This window comes from Tiliqua scincoides, chromosome 1 (genome assembly GCF_035046505.1).
Source record: "Tiliqua scincoides isolate rTilSci1 chromosome 1, rTilSci1.hap2, whole genome shotgun sequence".
NCBI classification, from domain to species: Eukaryota; Metazoa; Chordata; class Lepidosauria; order Squamata; family Scincidae; genus Tiliqua; species Tiliqua scincoides.
In genome coordinates, this window is record NC_089821.1 from 223,232,895 (window position 1) to 223,249,961 (window position 17,067).

At 41.0% G+C, this 17,067-nt stretch overlaps 1 protein-coding gene across 1 annotated transcript in view; it reads right to left on the reverse strand.

Annotated features, from left to right (window-relative positions):
* PDE10A (phosphodiesterase 10A) overlaps window positions 1-17,067 on the reverse strand; it is a 147,073-nt gene that overhangs the window by 10,069 nt on the left and 119,937 nt on the right. Inside the window, exons 16-19 of the mRNA XM_066611361.1 lie at window positions 11,314-11,464; window positions 3,797-3,952; window positions 2,234-2,406; window positions 274-385 (exon numbers count right to left, since the gene is read on the reverse strand). Coding sequence (XP_066467458.1) covers window positions 274-385; window positions 2,234-2,406; window positions 3,797-3,952; window positions 11,314-11,464 — 592 coding nt within the window. The remainder of the gene's footprint in view (window positions 1-273; window positions 386-2,233; window positions 2,407-3,796; window positions 3,953-11,313; window positions 11,465-17,067) is intronic.

The following is a 17,067-nucleotide window of genomic DNA, read 5'->3' on the forward strand; positions in this document are numbered from 1 at the left end:
ACAGACGTCCAAAAGAAACGTATTATTCTCTATGAATTACAAGTGTTCTAAAACCATCAAGATATAAGTTCACCTCCTCATCCACTATTTTTAAGGCCTGTCAGTTACGTAATAATTCTAAAATGGCAAGTTTATTATAATATAATTACTTAAGCACTCACAAGCAAGATAAAAAAATCTAATAAAAGTAGACACAATGATATCAGTGTGCTTATTTCCTGCATGTCAGCTGGATTAACACAGAGTAAAAAAAGGAGATTGAAATACACATACCTCTGCCCAAAATTCTGCATATATATCATTAGCTGTCAATCTGGTAACGTGCCACAATTTTGTCACAGAACATAAGTCACAAGCTGTCATCATCAACCCAATCACACGATCCCTAAAATATAATTGAGAACTTATGCAGCTTAAATACCCCATGCTTGTTGTTCGGTTTTTAAGCATATCATGCAATTTATGATTGGCTAAGATTATTGCTGAAAGAAACTGAACTGCATATTCAGATTGAGATGCCACATCCTTTTCACGCAAGGGCAGAATGTGCATGCTTTGCTGTTGCCTCTGTTGAGGGCAACAAAGAAAACAACAACAGGGCAACAAAGGATAAAGGAGACATGATCACCAAGACAATACCTGGGATAAGGTGAACACTAGTGAAGCTATCAGCCACTTAAATCGTAACATGCGTCGCTCAGCGACAGGGATGCAGACCAGCACCCTGGCCTTAAGAGAGGCTTGATGCTATACGAAGCCTCTGAAGATGAGGGGAAGTTGTGCACAGGGTGTGCAGGAACCAGCAGCAGCATTGCATGTGCAGCTCGCCGCAGGCCAGAGTATATGATTCTGTATATGATTTATCACATGCTCACCTATATATGATTTATCACATGCAAACATCGTTTACAACTGATACCATGGTCATGGTTTCATGGTCTGATATTATGAAAAAAGATAATATGCAAAATAGGCAAAAATATCCTTATCTGTAAGATAATCTGAAAAAGTACCAATTGCATTACAACAAGGGCTAAGAATAACTTAGGGCACAGTCCTAACCCCTTGTGTCAGTGCTTTCCAGCACTGGCATAGAGGTGTCAATGGGATGTGTGCTGTATCCTGCAGTTGGGTGTCACTCACAGAAGCCTCCTCAAAGTAAGGGAACGTTTATTCTCCTACCTCGAAGCAGCATTGCCCTTATGTTAGCACTGACATAAGTGGTTAGGATTGCGCCCTTATATAATGTTCCAAAAAGTGCCATGCAAAATCATGAGTACAGGTGTACCCATGTATCTGTGGGGGTTCCGTTCTGGAACCCCCGTGGTTGAGTGATACCGTGAATATGGGCAAATGCCTCTCCCTGCCCTCTGGAGCTTTGCTCCCCTCACCTCCAGAGGATCCTCTGAGCCCAGAAGTAAAAAAAAAAAAAAAAAAGCTACTTGTAACCAGAAATGGCGTTTTTAATGCCTTATAAAGGATCTAACTAAGGCATACTCTGTGCATGTGTGCATATGGGCAGAGTACCAAGTCATTCAAAGGTATATCATTTCATGAGCCATTCTAAATGTTCTCATGTTTACAGCAGGCTGCTGGAAACAAGTGTAACCATAATAAAGTAAGCCAGTATTTGCATCACTGCACCCGTCACAGGAATAAATAGAACTTGGGCTGCCAGTTGGTACTGGGGGGTGATTTTAAGTCCACTCACTGAAATTATTTCTACTAAAGACAATGGTGTTTACTTCCTGGTGAAGTTGGTCAGGGTTGAGATACAAAGTGGATAAATACTATCTATGAAAATTTTAATCTCATTTTCTTCAAAAAATTTTGCTAACAAATACTATTAATAATTGTTTTTTGTTTTAGAAAAATATTTGAAAGGTAAAAGTACTATGGCTTAGCCAACTCTTACCTTTTAACTCTCAGAAAAATGGCAAGAGTTATTTCTATGTATCTGTCTGTTCTATTGTGCAGGTCTGAATCAGAGATTAGTTTCAATTTTGTTTCTGTTATGAGGCTTCTATAAATATTTTAGGTTTGTACACATGCTTAAGTTTATTGGAAGATTTCTGAATGGCTGAAGCTATTTTTTTAACATATACTAACAGTGGGGTTTTCTGTTTCTTAATAGAAATTAATCAATGGCAAATCAAGTCTTTAAAGCACAAGTTTAATATGATGACAGTGGCAAAACAACGCTATTAAGATTTGAAACCGAACTGCTCTTTACCGATGTGCTTGGTTTTTAAGGTTTAGTGTACGTGTCTGATGCAGCTCTTCCACCTGTTTCCGGTTTCCAAAGTACAGAGCAAGGTCTGTGGCAATGATGGCTTTTCGGATGATTTCCAAGACCTGCTCATACTCAGTGGAGGTCAAATTAGAGAAGATATTGTGGCCTTCCAGCTATGAAAACAGATTTTTAAAAATAAATGTAAGATTTTATTTTGAGCTATTTCAAGTCTTTGTTTTAGAACTACCTTTTAGTTTTGTAACTCTATTCATGTTCAACCTCATAGTATTCTGTAATTTTCACTGCAGAAAAATCTTTGCAAAAGGCATTCAAGCATAGTTTGGGTTCAGTAAGTGACTATGGTCCCAATCCTATCCAACTTTCCAGTGCTAATGCAGCCATGCCCACAGTGTGTGGGCTACATCCTGCAGTGAAGGGGCAGTCATGGAGGACACGTCAAGGTAAGAGAACATTTGATCCCTTACCTCTGGACTGTGCTACAGCTGCATGAGCACTGGAAAGCTGGAAAGGATTGGGCCCTAAGTCTGGAACACATTCCAAAGGGATGCCAAGGTACATTTCATATGTACCCCCAATTTTTTCTAACTTTGCCCCCTTCCTTAGAACCCCCAAATTAGTTTGAATTCCCCCAAGCCCAAATGTTTGGCAAACATTAGATGAACATTTCAAAGTAACCCCAAAGAAAACAGCAGGATTTCCCCATTTTGAATAGATTCCAGAATGTGTCAAAATGGAACTACCCATTAAAACCAACATGGAGATACTACTGACAAACTAGTACCCTCATGTTGAATTTTCTCTCTGTATCGTGTAGTAATATTTACCCATGTTGTGATATCATGGCGTTGCATTTTCCTGCCCCACTTCACTAGCTGCTGCTTGGGGTCAGGAAAGTAACATAAGCAACATGATGACACTGTATTGTGAGATAAGTGTTACTACATGTTACAGCAGCAGATGGAGATGACAACTAAGATAAGCAGGATCAGCAAAATTATCTCAAGGATGTTTGCCACAAGTCAAATTACTCAAATTCTGACGTGGAGCAGGGTGGATAAAAAAAAGATGTGCTTATAGGTAGCATAGCTTCTAGGGCAATTTAACAATAAATCACTGTACATTTCAGACACCACCATATATTATATCTAGATATATTCTGGAGCACAGGTTTTTAAGACAATTTTTCACACTGCAGTGCAAATTTAAATGAATTTAGTAAATAATTTCAAAAATATAAATGTACATGTGTAAACACATTTATGAGAGATTTATTTTAGACTTTTTGCTTTATGAATATTTTCTACATTTATTACAGGACACATGTAGCTCCTGCAAAGAACAAAAAAAGAAGGGAAAAATTATACAACATAGCAACAGACTTATCATATACTGAAACACAGGCATATCCATGTCCTGGAATGTACATGCAAACCCCACCAGAGAAACAATCCTATCATGGAATTCTACAGAGCTTGTTGCTAACTCTACCACTTCAAGTTTTCTGAACTTCAATTGCTTTTGATTCAGTGGGTAAATTATTACCTGTAGTATTGATACTGTCTGTGAAAAGTGGTGCTGCTCCATGGTTGAAGTAGAATAAAGAGCTGCCAGTGGATGATCAAACTTCTGAAGATAGCTGTTGCTGTAACCCCTGTGATCCAAGTCATGACATAAGCATGCAATCAGGAGACCTCTTTTCTAAATACGTAAGCAGGAAAGATAGGTAATTAGTGTTCAGGTTAATTTTGTGCCACTAGATGTCACTCTATACCTCTAAAGATACAGAAAAAATCATTAACAGATAAAACACACCAAATAAGAAATCTTAACAGAATTAAATGATGAGCAGGTTGCTACTGAAAATGGCAGCCCCCTTTGAACTTACATGCAGTCGTCTTATGCCAAGTCAGATGAATGCAGTCGAATATTGGCATAAGTTCTCCAGGATCTCATGGGGTTCTTTTCTCGGTTCTACTGGATCCTTTTATACAGGAGAGACCAGGGACCAAATCTGTCTATGTGCACAGCATGCCCTCTACTTCTGTTCCCCACTTACAAAATGTCTAGCCCAACACATCCGGTACTCTGGGCACTGACACACTTTGTTTCCCACATAACCACCTACTACGGGAGAGGATGAGGAAACTCACATGACACCAGGACATGGAGAAAGTTGTACAGGAGGATCCCCACATCCGTGGTTTCAGGTAACCATGGATGGGATCCATGCCTCTGTGCCACTTCCAGAGGAGAGGGGTGGAGGCATCCCCAGTATTCACGGTTTCACATAACCGTGTGATAGAACCCTTGCGGATACTGGGGTACACTTGTACTATACACTAAAGTGAGCAGAGGGGAAATTTGAGGGGGCTTCCATTTTCAGCAATAACTGCAAGTTCAATACAATGAAGAGTTCCATTTCAGATTCAAGTCTAATGATGATGGGGTGGTGGTGGACAGCTTGATGAAAGTGTTGACCCAATGTGCAGCGGCAGTGAAGAAGGCCAATTCCCTGCTTGGGATCATTAGAAAAGGTATTAAGAATAAAACGACTAAATTAATAAAACTTAATAACAACAATAACAATATAATGCCATTGTACAAATTGATGGTAAAGCCACACCTGGAGTATTGTGTCCAATTCTGGTCAACACATCTCAAAAAGGACATAGTGGAAATGGAAAAGGTGCAAAAGAGAGCAACTAAGATTATTACTGGGCTGGAGCACCTTCCTTATGAGAAAAGGCTGCAGAATTTGGGGCTCATCATCCTAGAAAAGAGGTGACTAAAGGGGGACATGATTGAGACATACAAAATTATGGATGGGAAAGAGAGTGGTTAGAGAGATGCTCTTTTCCCTCTCACACAACACCAGAACCAGGGGACATCCACTAAAATTGATTGTTGGGAGAGTTAGGACAAAAGAAAATATTTCTTTACTCAGCATGTAGTTGGCCTATGGAACTCCTTGCCACAGGATGTGGTGATGGCATCTGGCTTAGATGCTTTTAAAAAGAGATTGGACAAATTTCTGAGAAAAAAATCCATTGAGGGTTACAAGCCATAATGTGTATGTTCAACCTCCTGATTTTAGAAATGGGCTATGTTACAATGCCAGATGCAAGGGAGGGCACTAGCATGCAGGTCTCTTGTTGCCTTGTGTGCTTCCTGGGGCATTTGGTGGGCCACTGTGTGATACAGGAAGCTGGACTAGATTGGCCTATGGCTTGATCCAGCAGGGCTATTCTTATGTTGGGTTCACTAAAGTTAACCAGATATTTGCCTAGCATTCCAAGTCATTTTAGCTAGTCACTAGATAAAATATGTTTTTAGGCATATGCTATAATGTACAGCGGAACAACCACTAGCTACGAGTAGTTGTTCCGCTGTACATTACAGCATATGCCTAAAAACGTATTTTGTGTCCTAGAATTCAGAGTTTTAATCTATACGTATGCATTTTTTATCTAGAATGCATCACTGCTGATTTAATCCATGGCAGGAATGACAAAGGAGATAAAATTAATTCTGAACCCAGATGGCTGCACAGTTTTAGAAACCTTACATTCTAGTTATTTTAAATTAGATACCCAAAACATTTGGTTGTTTCTCCTGGGGTAAATGCAACGTCTTCATTTTCATTAAAACTACAATGATACAGACAATGGTGCATAAATTGTTTAAGTTGAGGTGGCTCCAGAGAAAAGACACAGAATATCTGCCATTTGAATTGTACCTAACACAAAGATAGCTCCACTGAGCCAAAAAGAGCAAAACATCCACTCAGGGACCATTCATGCGAGACAGTGGTGACTCTCCCCTCTCCAATGGTGCTTAGTGAGTTTGTGAGAGTATTATACATCCTGCCCATGAATGGCCAATAGGGAAACGCATTGTGTGATGCAGAGTAGGGAGCAGGATCCCAGTCTTTCCTGCCAACCAATACTTATTTTACTACTGATTGATATACTGCCTCTCTCATATATTCAAGCCAGTTTACATAGGCAGGCTGAACTTTTTTCAATGGGATTTTTACAAGTATAACTCCATGAGAAAATCTCATAGAAACTCAATTTCTCCATAGTTTCCCATCTTAGTGCAGTCATCATCCTGCCAACTTCTTGCACTTTTCCAAGCTCTCAAAGGCAGCTGTACCAAGCTTCAGACCAGTTTCTCAAAGTTGTTATCTATTTGTTTGCCAGCCGACTGCCTCTACATTCCATCCTCTGCAGAGATTTGGAAGCGGACTCTCAGTCTCTTTCCATCTCTTGGTCTCCTGTCCAAGCAACAGATCCTGTTTAGCTTTTCAAGAAAGGAGACAGTTCAACCTCCAGACCACATCTCCTGGAATTTTGTGGTTTTTATGGTTATGCTGACCATGGCAATTTGGTTGTTCTTGCCTCTGATGTGCAGGTAGAAGACTTCTAGAGTCATGTAGACTGCTAGGAATTCTGAATAGTCAATGTGTCTGTGCTTGATCCTGGGTACGCCACATGATCCTGACCCTGCATCCTGTGCAATGGGTGCTCCAGAAGGCAAGTGAATTATAGTGAGTTGGGGAGTGGACAGGGTGAAGACAGGACAAGGCAGGGTGAACCTTGCCCAAGGTTTCCCTTAGAGCACCACCAATTAAGAGAGTGGCAGAAGTGGAAGGAATTCACAGCACCCATGGAGAGTTTTCATCCTGATCCACATGAAAGGAAGAAGAGCAGCAGACGGCTATGACGTCTAGAAACTGTTAAATTTGAAGTATTGTGAAGTATGCTGCTGCCTTTGAGATTAAGTGGTGTATGGCCACAGCCCAATCTCAGGGTACCATTCAAAAAAATTCAACAGACCGAGGGGGAGGGGATTTTTAGACACTGATGCAGAAACCCAGATTTCATAGTTGGCATAATGTCAGATATTTGGGTGACACCAATGAGAAGTCAATGGATGGAAAAATTGCCATTCCTTTGCAACAAAGGTGGGCTGCTACCACCAACAAGCATTTGGTAAATATCCTGGAGCAGAGGTTCTCAAACTGTGGGTCGTGACCCAATTTTGGGTGGGTCACAAAAAGCTGGGTGATGCCCATCTTAGATTCTCGCAAAATGAGCTGGGCGGCGCCATCTTGGATTCTGGCAGTGAGTGCCGCCATTTTCCAAGCCTGCAACAGTTGTGTATGGGAGAAGCTTCTCTCCCTCAGGGACTAAAAGAGCAGCATGCGCAGGTGCAAAAGAGCAAGGCACTGCCTGTTTCGTTTCTCCTGTGAGCGTGGCTGCACTGGCAGGGCAGAGCCTGTCTCTTGAATTTCAGGTGGGAGTCTGAAGCCGCCCCTTCCTCCCCTCACCTCGGATGGGTTCCTTTGCAAAGATTCTTGCACAAAGTTTGGGAGGGAGGATTCAGGGCTCAGAAAAGAATCTTTCTCCTATAATGAAGGATTCACTTGGTGAAAGTTTTGATGTGCAGCAAAAGGCAGAAAGTACATTTCTTCCTATACAGAAACTAAAGCACTGAAGCAAGCAGGAGAGGGAGGGGTGGGGGAACTGTCCTGAGCATGTGGGTGATCAGAGGGCTAGGAGAGATGGGGCGGGAGAACTGGAGAGAGTGGACTGAGCCTGTGGGTGATCTGGAGGCTAGGAGAGATGGGGTGGGGGGAACTGAGGTGAGTGGACTGAGCATGTGGGTGATCAGAGGGCTAGGAGAGATGGGGTGGGAGGAACTGGGGTGAGTGGACTAAACATGTGGGTGATCTGTAGGGTTAGGTGAGATGGAAGACTCCTGTCTTATAGGGGTGCAAACAAGTCTGGTTTTGCTCTATCTGTAGGAAGCTTCAGGTTAGTTAGTGCCATGAACACTGATGGGCATATTCAAAATATATCAATGCCATGTTCAACACTAGCTGGAAGCAAGCACACCCTTCACACACACCTCATTACAAGAAGTTTATTGAATTTTACAGATGGAATGCCTGGTAGCAATGGAAGCATTGGACAGAGAACTGGAAAAGCTTCTGTGCTGGAATGTTTTCTCTTGTCATTTGAAGTTTATGAGTTCCTAGGTGAGAACCTAGAAGTGATGTCCCTTCCTGCTTATTGACATCACTTCCGGCACTGGCATCACAGTGATGTCACTTCCTGCTTGATGTCACTTCCAGGCATGGCATCACTTCCAGGTTCATGACATCACTTCCAGTGGGTCCCGGGCAGATTGTCATCATGAAAAGTGGGTCCTGGTCTAAAACGCCCAAGAACCACTGTCCTGGAGAATGTGGAAAAAATAATGGGAAGGATGACATTCTTAAAAGCTACAACAAAGGAGAAACTCTTCCTGTCCTGAGGTTGTATGGCTATATGGAAATCCTCACCTTTCAGGGAGGCAAACTATGCCCCTAGATAGAGTAGAGGAAGAATGGTTAAGTCAAGATGATCTCAAATTATAAAGGAGTTTATTTCTGACATCAAGGTTTGCGCAAAGTCTGCCATCCTACTGAGGATGATCAAATAACTATGGAAGTTAAACACAACAGCTCCATGGCTTCAAAATTACTATAACATTCCTTTGTTAAGGAGAGAGATGCCTTCTTCTAGAAAAGGTTGAACTTGGTGGTTCAAATCATGACTCAAAGCGGGGGGGGGGGGTTAGAGACTGGAACTCTGTAACATTCCCTAGCCTGATGATTGTGAAGACCCAGTAGTCAGAAGTGTTGGAGTCCCAAGCTGGAAAGAACTGAAGGAATATCAATCCAATGAGGTGTAGCTATGTCTGAAGAGTCTTAAGTATTTAGCATGTCCAGAAGACTTTACAAAGTCACTACGGATTTGGAGAATTTGAATTGTTTGAGAGATAACAGTATGCCAAAGGAACAAAGACTGATCCATGAGGAATGAGAGGTGTCATGCAAGGCCAATGGAAAGGAGTGGAGAACCAGTTTAACTGCTGTCCTAATCCATAGAATAAGCTATGGCAGAGTTTCTCAAACTGGGGCATCATGATGCCCCAGCCCGAGGAGCCCCTTTAAGGTGCAGGAGGAGGGTAAGCAGCGATGTGAGGATCGTGAAGCTGCTAGGGGTGACAGGGACTTATTTTACTTGCCGGTATCAGCGACAGCCTCCTGGAGATGCGGGGAGCCCTATAGAAGACTCCACATGGTTCCCCAAGCCTTGGAAAATCTAAAGATTGCAATCCACTTCCGGTTTGGCAATCGAAAACTGGAAGTAGGTTGTGATCTTTATTTTTAGATTTTCCAAGGCTTGGAGAGCCCTGCGGAGGCTTCTGCAGGGCTCCCCGCACGCCTGGGAAACTGCTGCTGAGACTAGTGAGTAAAACTAGTGAGTCACCCCTAGCAGTGGCATAATCCTGGAGATTGCATTGCTGCAATCCTTCCCCACAAAGACTGCAGCTCCCAAACTCCTGGAGAGTTTGAGAATTGCTGAGCTATGGTCTTGAATTCCTTGGACACATATTATGGTCTCAATGGTGTTGGAACTTGAGTGTGGAGTAGAGCCCAGGCATGCTTGCAGAGGTCTTGCCATATATTTAGTTAACATAAATAGCAAGTGCTCTGAGCAGAAAATATATCATTGCTATGTTCCATACAATGCCTTTAGAAGTAATAAAACTGATTTTTCAACGTTGGGCATATTCTTCAAAACAACAGAACTAATGCCCTATTATTCCTAACCTGAACAAGGACACACCTAGATAGTAAGACCAGCTACCTCCTGTTCTGTCATTTTGGTTTGCCAGTCCTTCCATGAAGTCACCTGAAGTGAGCTCAATCAGGCAGTAAATGTTCAGGAGTAGCAGATTTGGGAGCATCTTGCAGCTGGGTACAGCAGTGCACTCACCTACACCTGCTTTTTGATCTGGTAGGGAAAAGTAGAGATGATAGCAAGATCAGCAGCAGCATTTTGCAAACCCACTGCTGACTCTGTCTTGGTCACCCTTTGGGCTTTGAACTAAACCAAGCCTCAGCTGAACAGCCAGGTAAGCCAGCAAGCAGGAAGGCAGGGAGAAGGGGAATTCAGACGCTACTGACTGTCCATGAAGCACTCAGGACTGAATGAAATGGTAGCTAGCACTGAATGATAGAGAGGAAATATGCAACAGTATGGGGTACGAACAGAAGTTGCTTTTGGCCACTTTCAACATTCAGAAGAGCATCAAAATGAAGGTTATGCCCGAGCCATTCTACAATTCAACCTTCATCCTTTTTTGAACATGGGTATACAATCACCATGCCCTAGGGAGACGTTTAAAGGTCAATTGTGTATTTGCATTTGTTCATTTTAAGTGTGTGATGCATGCTAATTGAATCAGATGTTCTCCATGATTCAAATCTGTTTGTTTTGTACTTTTCCCACACCTGATGTATGGGTATAGTTTCTGGCCCACAACCACGACTTCTTTGATATAAAGGGTTCTAATATTTGGACTCTTTTAATACTATAGGCACTCCTTACCTGAAATATTTTTTTTCTTTTTCTGTACCATTTCCTTTTTTACTAAATATTAACTATGCTGGGGTGTTTCCCACTGTATATAGAACTTTAGGCACAGATGTACAACTGATTAAGTTTAAAACCGCCAAGGACATTACACTATGCTTTAGTGTTGCAATTCCTTTCATGCTAAACCTAAGTTTGAACTTATCAAAACTTAAAATGATACAATGGCAGAATTCAGACATTAATTTATGGTTTAGTTTTACAAGCACAAGCTGGCACAATACTCAGGCTAACACACTCCCTCCTTCCTTCTTGTATTCTGGAAGGATATTTAAAGCTTCCATTCCATGTGCCCAAACTGATCCAAATTTGAAATCCTGGCTTTTTAACACACTGTGGTCTGAACAAACAACCATCTGCAGAGCTTGAATACAATCCAAACTGCAGTTGTTTTAAACCAGGAACAAAAGTGTTAGACTGCATTCCATCAAGCATTAAAGACAGGGGGAGAATAAAAACCTGGGGTTGGCAGAAGCTTATGCTTAATTCTCTAAACGTCTAAAGGTCTGAATTCCACCTCTATATCTAACATATGATTGTGGATACTGACGCAGTCTCTAAACTTACTTCCATGTCTGTGAAAAGCCAGTGGTTCTTCTGAAGAATGGAATACATGCAGTGTGCAACTGTAATAGCATGCTTCCAATTGTGATAGGGCACACGACGGTAGTTCTTCTTTACAGACATCGTGAAACGACATAGTTTTTCTAGTTCAAAGCTTGAAAGAAAAGAAAGTAGTAAGACAAAGCATGTGAAAAGAAAACTTAAGAACAATGTTAGCCAAACTGAACAAAAGTCAGTTTGCTTTAAAATTTAATTCAATTCTCTACTGGGAATGTTGCCAAAACAAGTATTTTTAGTTCCGATTTTAATTCCCCTCAAACAACAGGGGCAGCTACTAACATCCCACTGCAAAGTGGGAGCTAATATCAATGCACATAAAATTACATTCAACAGCAAGAAATGTTTTACCAATACAAAAGTTCTTTTCTTCCTTTTCCTCCCCAGCCAATTTGACAACTACATTTCTTGTGTATTGCAAAGATATGATAGGTTAAAAATTATTGGGTGGAAAATTCAAGACAGATTCCTCAAAAATGCAACTGAGTGGAAATGGTTGGGCAAATACTACCCAGCATCTCAATTTGACAAAGGAGGAATATTTACTAACTACATTTCAAGTCAGAGGGAGGAAAGCAGATGGTCTTTTGAGCTTCTGCTTGAGTATCAAAATGGAGGTTCCCTGCAGTATGTTAGTAGAGACAGAGCACTTAACAAACAAGGAAGATGGTTATGTCTTCTCACTGACTCCTTCTCTTGGTGGTAATCCTTTGCCACAATGAGAGAGGGAATAGTGATGATCTCTCTTCCCCAAACATGATAGAATGCAGGCTTAGGGGAGCTCCACTGCTGTCTCATGTGCTAGGGAAGCCAAGGGTTTTGACAACCCTCTCCAGTCTTTTGCTTTGTCACCCTTACCTACTGGAAAACTATCTGTGCATGTTTGTTATGCCTAGGGTTCAAACCTGTGATACAATTCTTATTCCCATTTTAAATGCCTACACTTTGATGCAGCTCTAGTGAACGTGTGGTGAACATGACAACTACATGGAGGTCACAATTCTCTCTTGTGCACGGAAATACATCACACATTCAATAGAGATTTTTCAAGAAGAGCTTTCCCATTCACACAAGAGGATGGAGCAGCTCCTTTACACACGGAGCCGCATAGTCACATCAGAGCCCTGCAGAGCTTTGAATTGTAACAAATGGAGTTTGAACTAAAAAGTCCCCAGGAAATTTCTCAGCAGCCTTACATTATTTTAAAGGAATAAGTACTTTGAGGAATAGTCCAATCTAGTGGTACATAAGTTCAAGAGAACTGATGCTAATCAAAGCCCTATTTCCAAGCTAAGGATATCATTCCAGAGCATCATATTTATATATTTCCCCCCCCCCCATTCCATCTGTTTGCAGCTGGGGTTCAGGCTAAAAGGTCTAATTACCCTTCCTCCAAAATATCAGATTCCATATAAAGGGTCAATGCTGACATCTTAGAACTCCAATCTTCTGTCTTCGCATTCTCTTTCCTTTTGGTCCTGCATGTGCAAAATGGGTCAGACTTACACGGCAGGAAAGAGAACTACCTTGCCTCTATGGTTACAACGAAAGCTAAAATGTATCTATTCAAGATGTTTTATTCAAAATTTGCTTTTATTAATCCCTTTCAAATTGATTTACACTGCAGTCTTAGGCATTACACACAAAATAAATTGACTTTGTTCAGTGGGCTTAATTCCTATTAAGTGTCTGTGCTTAGGACTTCAGCCTTAACAATTTTAAAGCTTTTCCGTGATTTATGACTAATGCTCCAGTCATAAGCATGTTTATGATTACAGGTGTGCCCCGGTATCTGCGGGGGTTCCGTAGCAGAACACCCCCCCCCACGGTTAACTGAAACCACAGATACACAGGGGGACACTTCCTGAGGCTTTCTGAGGCCCACAGCCTCTGCAGGCCTCAGAATGGCCAAAAAGGCCAAAAAATATGACTTCCAGTTTTACTATAGGCCTCAGAAAGCCTCCAGAGGTGAGGGGAGCCCAGCACCCCTTGCCTTCGGAGGGGGTGTGTGAGGGGCCCACAGATCCAATCCATGGTCAACTGAAACTGGGATGTGGGGCCCCCCTGTGGTTTACTTTGAAGCTGATCTCTATGGAACTTACTTCCTAGTAAGCATATCTGCAATCACAGGTGAAGGTTAATCAAAGTCTAAACAAATAAACAAAAATCATATTAAATTTAAATTTTAAATTTAAATTTTTACAAATTGCCCTTCTACTAAAACAAGAGCAGATCTACTACTGATCTGATAATCACTATTGCCATCTGAATTTATGAAAAATGCACACTGATTTAATATACAGAATTAATGAACAGGAAATAAATTATTTTTATTAAAAAAAAGTCTACATTCCCACATAAACTTTATCCAAATTTGTAACTGAAAGGTAAGCTTTGATCACTGATTCATAGACAAATGAATCTGAAATATATTTGGTATATTCTGGTTACAGTAGGATTCATTCTAGTATTATGAATGCCAGAAGTTAAGTTCACATAAGTGTATCAGAGATAGAGTCATCACAGCTTTCAACAGTTCACCAAATAAACTGTAGAACACAGAAAACATTCCCTCAAGATTTCTGGTGGGGTCTTCTGTTTAGTGATGATCAAATTTCAGAACTATGACTTTATTGTTTCACATATTGTACATTTTAATGTGGTATTTGAAAACTGCCTTGGGCATTTGCTTCGGTCTGGGAAAGGCAGGATAAAAGTCTTACAAACAAACAAGCAAGCAAACAAACAAACCACGTATGTGTGTCAGAATAAAAAAAAATCCCCAGTTTGGAAATCTACACTCTATAACCTCTTGGGCACCAAACCCTCCAAATTCCATCTTGGTGTGCAAAGGGGCATACCAAAGGGGTATACCAGCCAGCCCTTCCCAGTATATTCCACCTCTTTCTCATGTAGTCTCATGCTTGCAAAAGGGCAGAGGAACAGATAGTAGAGAAGGCTCTCTGGAGACAGGAGAGGCCTCATAGAGCTCCACTTACCTAACCTGGTTTGCTAAGCGCATTGGGTATGTAGTTTTATGTGCCTCTCAGCCCAATTAATTGCATCAGAAGGTCCACAATTCACATTTATGCTGGCAGGAAGGGAAACTTGAATATAGGAAAGTCTAAGCCAGTCTAAGAGACACTACCATGCCTCTTCTGTTCCCAGAAAATTCTCTTCAATGCATCCACTTCCTATAAAGTACAGTACATTCACTTAGAAGGGGTAGGGGGACTGGCAAGGAGATCTAGGGGTGATCTTATCCACCCACATTTGTTTTTCCAAGGGTTTTTCAGAAAAAGCCCTTAAATATGTGAGATGTTCCCAAGAAGACCTCTCAAAGGATTATTATTATTATTATTATTAAGGTATTCTGAAATTAGCTAGAAAAAGAATGCCCATCACTACTTCTGTTCCAGAGTTACTGTCATACAAAAGGCAAGGAGAAAGACATTAGTGGTAAGCCTCACTTTAGTATATTAAAAGGCTAGTTAACCCTAAAAATAATTCAGTGTTTCGTGTGTTTAGCCTGAGGATTGCTTTTATAATGGCACTGATTATTTTGTAGATGTGATCTCTTATTCTTCAATACCCTACAAACAATTTTAAACATAAAAATCTGATACTAAATGTAAAAGTTGTAATATGATCAGGCAGCCTACTAGGGGATAAGTGCAAAATATTTTTACTTGCTGTTTACTTTACTTACAAAATATTTTTACTGTTCTGCAGTCCCGTCCCCCCACCCCCATAAAATGCAGCACAGCCTGTGCTGGCACATTTGCATGTTATAATGTGGCAGGAGAAAGGATTCAAGAATTAGTCTAGTATTCAAATAAGAATCAAGAAATGTGCATCTTCCAAGGAAACTTTTTTTTGGGGGGGGGGGGAGAATATGGGCAAGAGTCTTCACATTCCAGTTAGGAACTAATGACCATTTAACCAAAACATTTCATTTAGGACATTATTATGTAAATCATAACAGAAAACTTGGTTCATAACTATTTCAATTTGCTATCTCAAATTACCTCCAATGCCAGAAACAAGGCTACAAAATTTTGAGATGCAACCAACAATTAAATGCGATAAATACGTTGTTTCATATAAAATTTAACATAAAACTATATAGTAAACACAGGATATAAGGCAAAAATAAAATTGCAAAGACATTTTCAAGAGAGAAATTCACACTGCTACTCTCTCCCTCCCCACCCTATTTATGACAATTATCTGAGACAAAGAAAACCTGATGAAAAAGAAGAACCACTATCAAAAGCTCTGCAGGGTTCTGAGGTACAGATGGAAATCAGCACAAGCGGGAACTGCTCCTGGCACTCTAATTCTCCAGAGATTGACATGACTGAGCAAGTCTTTGCTCACACTAGAGATGTGAGGGGAAAGAGGAATAGGAATCTGGGAAGAAATGCTTTTTTTCACCCATTTCGTTCTTTTCCAGTGGAAAATTGGGAATTTGGGGAAACGCATTTTTAAAATATCTTATGAATTATTGTCTTCTTTAGAATGCTGAGTGAAATGCTTTATAAGGCAAGATTTTAAAATATTGTTTTAGCTTCCCTTTGGGAGAGTAAAGTGCTTTCTAAAAACTGAATAATAATAATTATTATGGCACCTTCTGATTCTCATAAGGATTGTGTTTCAGACACTTTTACACAAATCTTAAGGTACTTAAGTCAGAACTGGGCTGTGCAAGAGGAGCTACCCATGTTCACCTCTTGCTCTGCTCTATAAGTTAGGATCATTCTCTCTATGCACTACATTTCATCTTTCATTTAGAGCAGGGATCTCCAAACCCCAGCCCAGGGGCCAGATGCAGCCCGCAGCAAGCCTCTTTCCAGCCTGTGGACAACCTCTTGTCCCCTGAAAGCTTCTGGCCCACTCAACTGAACACGACCAGAACTGTGCTCTGATTGTTTCTGGAGGGTGTTCTGAAGACCAGAGAGTTTGAATGAATGAGCCCGTTCATTCATTTATTCACTCATCTAAGTTCCATCTCTAATTTATTTATTTAAATTTTTTCTGGCCCTCTACAGTGCCAGATATTTGATGCGGCCCTCTGGCCAAAAAGTTTGGAGACCCCTGATTTAGAGATCCAATGCAGGGAAAGGGATGAGATCACTGCATTTTGAGTCTCAGAGCACAGAGATCTCACCCTTTCCTCTGCACACACTCTTAAACAAAAAAGGAGATGCAGGACGTGCTGTGAATGATCTCAGTTTGCAGTGCGAAGCAAGAGGTGGATGTTACAGAGCAGCAAATGGTGAGTGTGGGTGGCTCCTCTTGTACAGCCCAGACTCTACAGAAATTTGAAATTACCTGTCGAAGTTTATGTAAACCAGGGAGTGTCTTTACAAGATAATCTACAGCATGAGATAGTTACAAGTCCTGTAAATCAGATGTCCTGTAAATTCTCCCTCTTTTACAGCATGTGAAAGAAACGGATCTATATGTGAAAAGTTCATCATCAGGACAGCACCATGATAGTCTCTACTTTTTTGATGGGATCAAAGCTGATAACTGTAAAATCTTATTTTCCATGAAGTCCTATGTCACTGAGACACATAAGAGTTCAGCTGGAAAAGGCCAAAGGCTTATTAGTTCAGCATCCTGTTTCTAAAGCAGCTACTCCAGCCTTGCAGCCTCTTGTCCTCCTGGCACTTTGAACACATGCAACATGAGCAA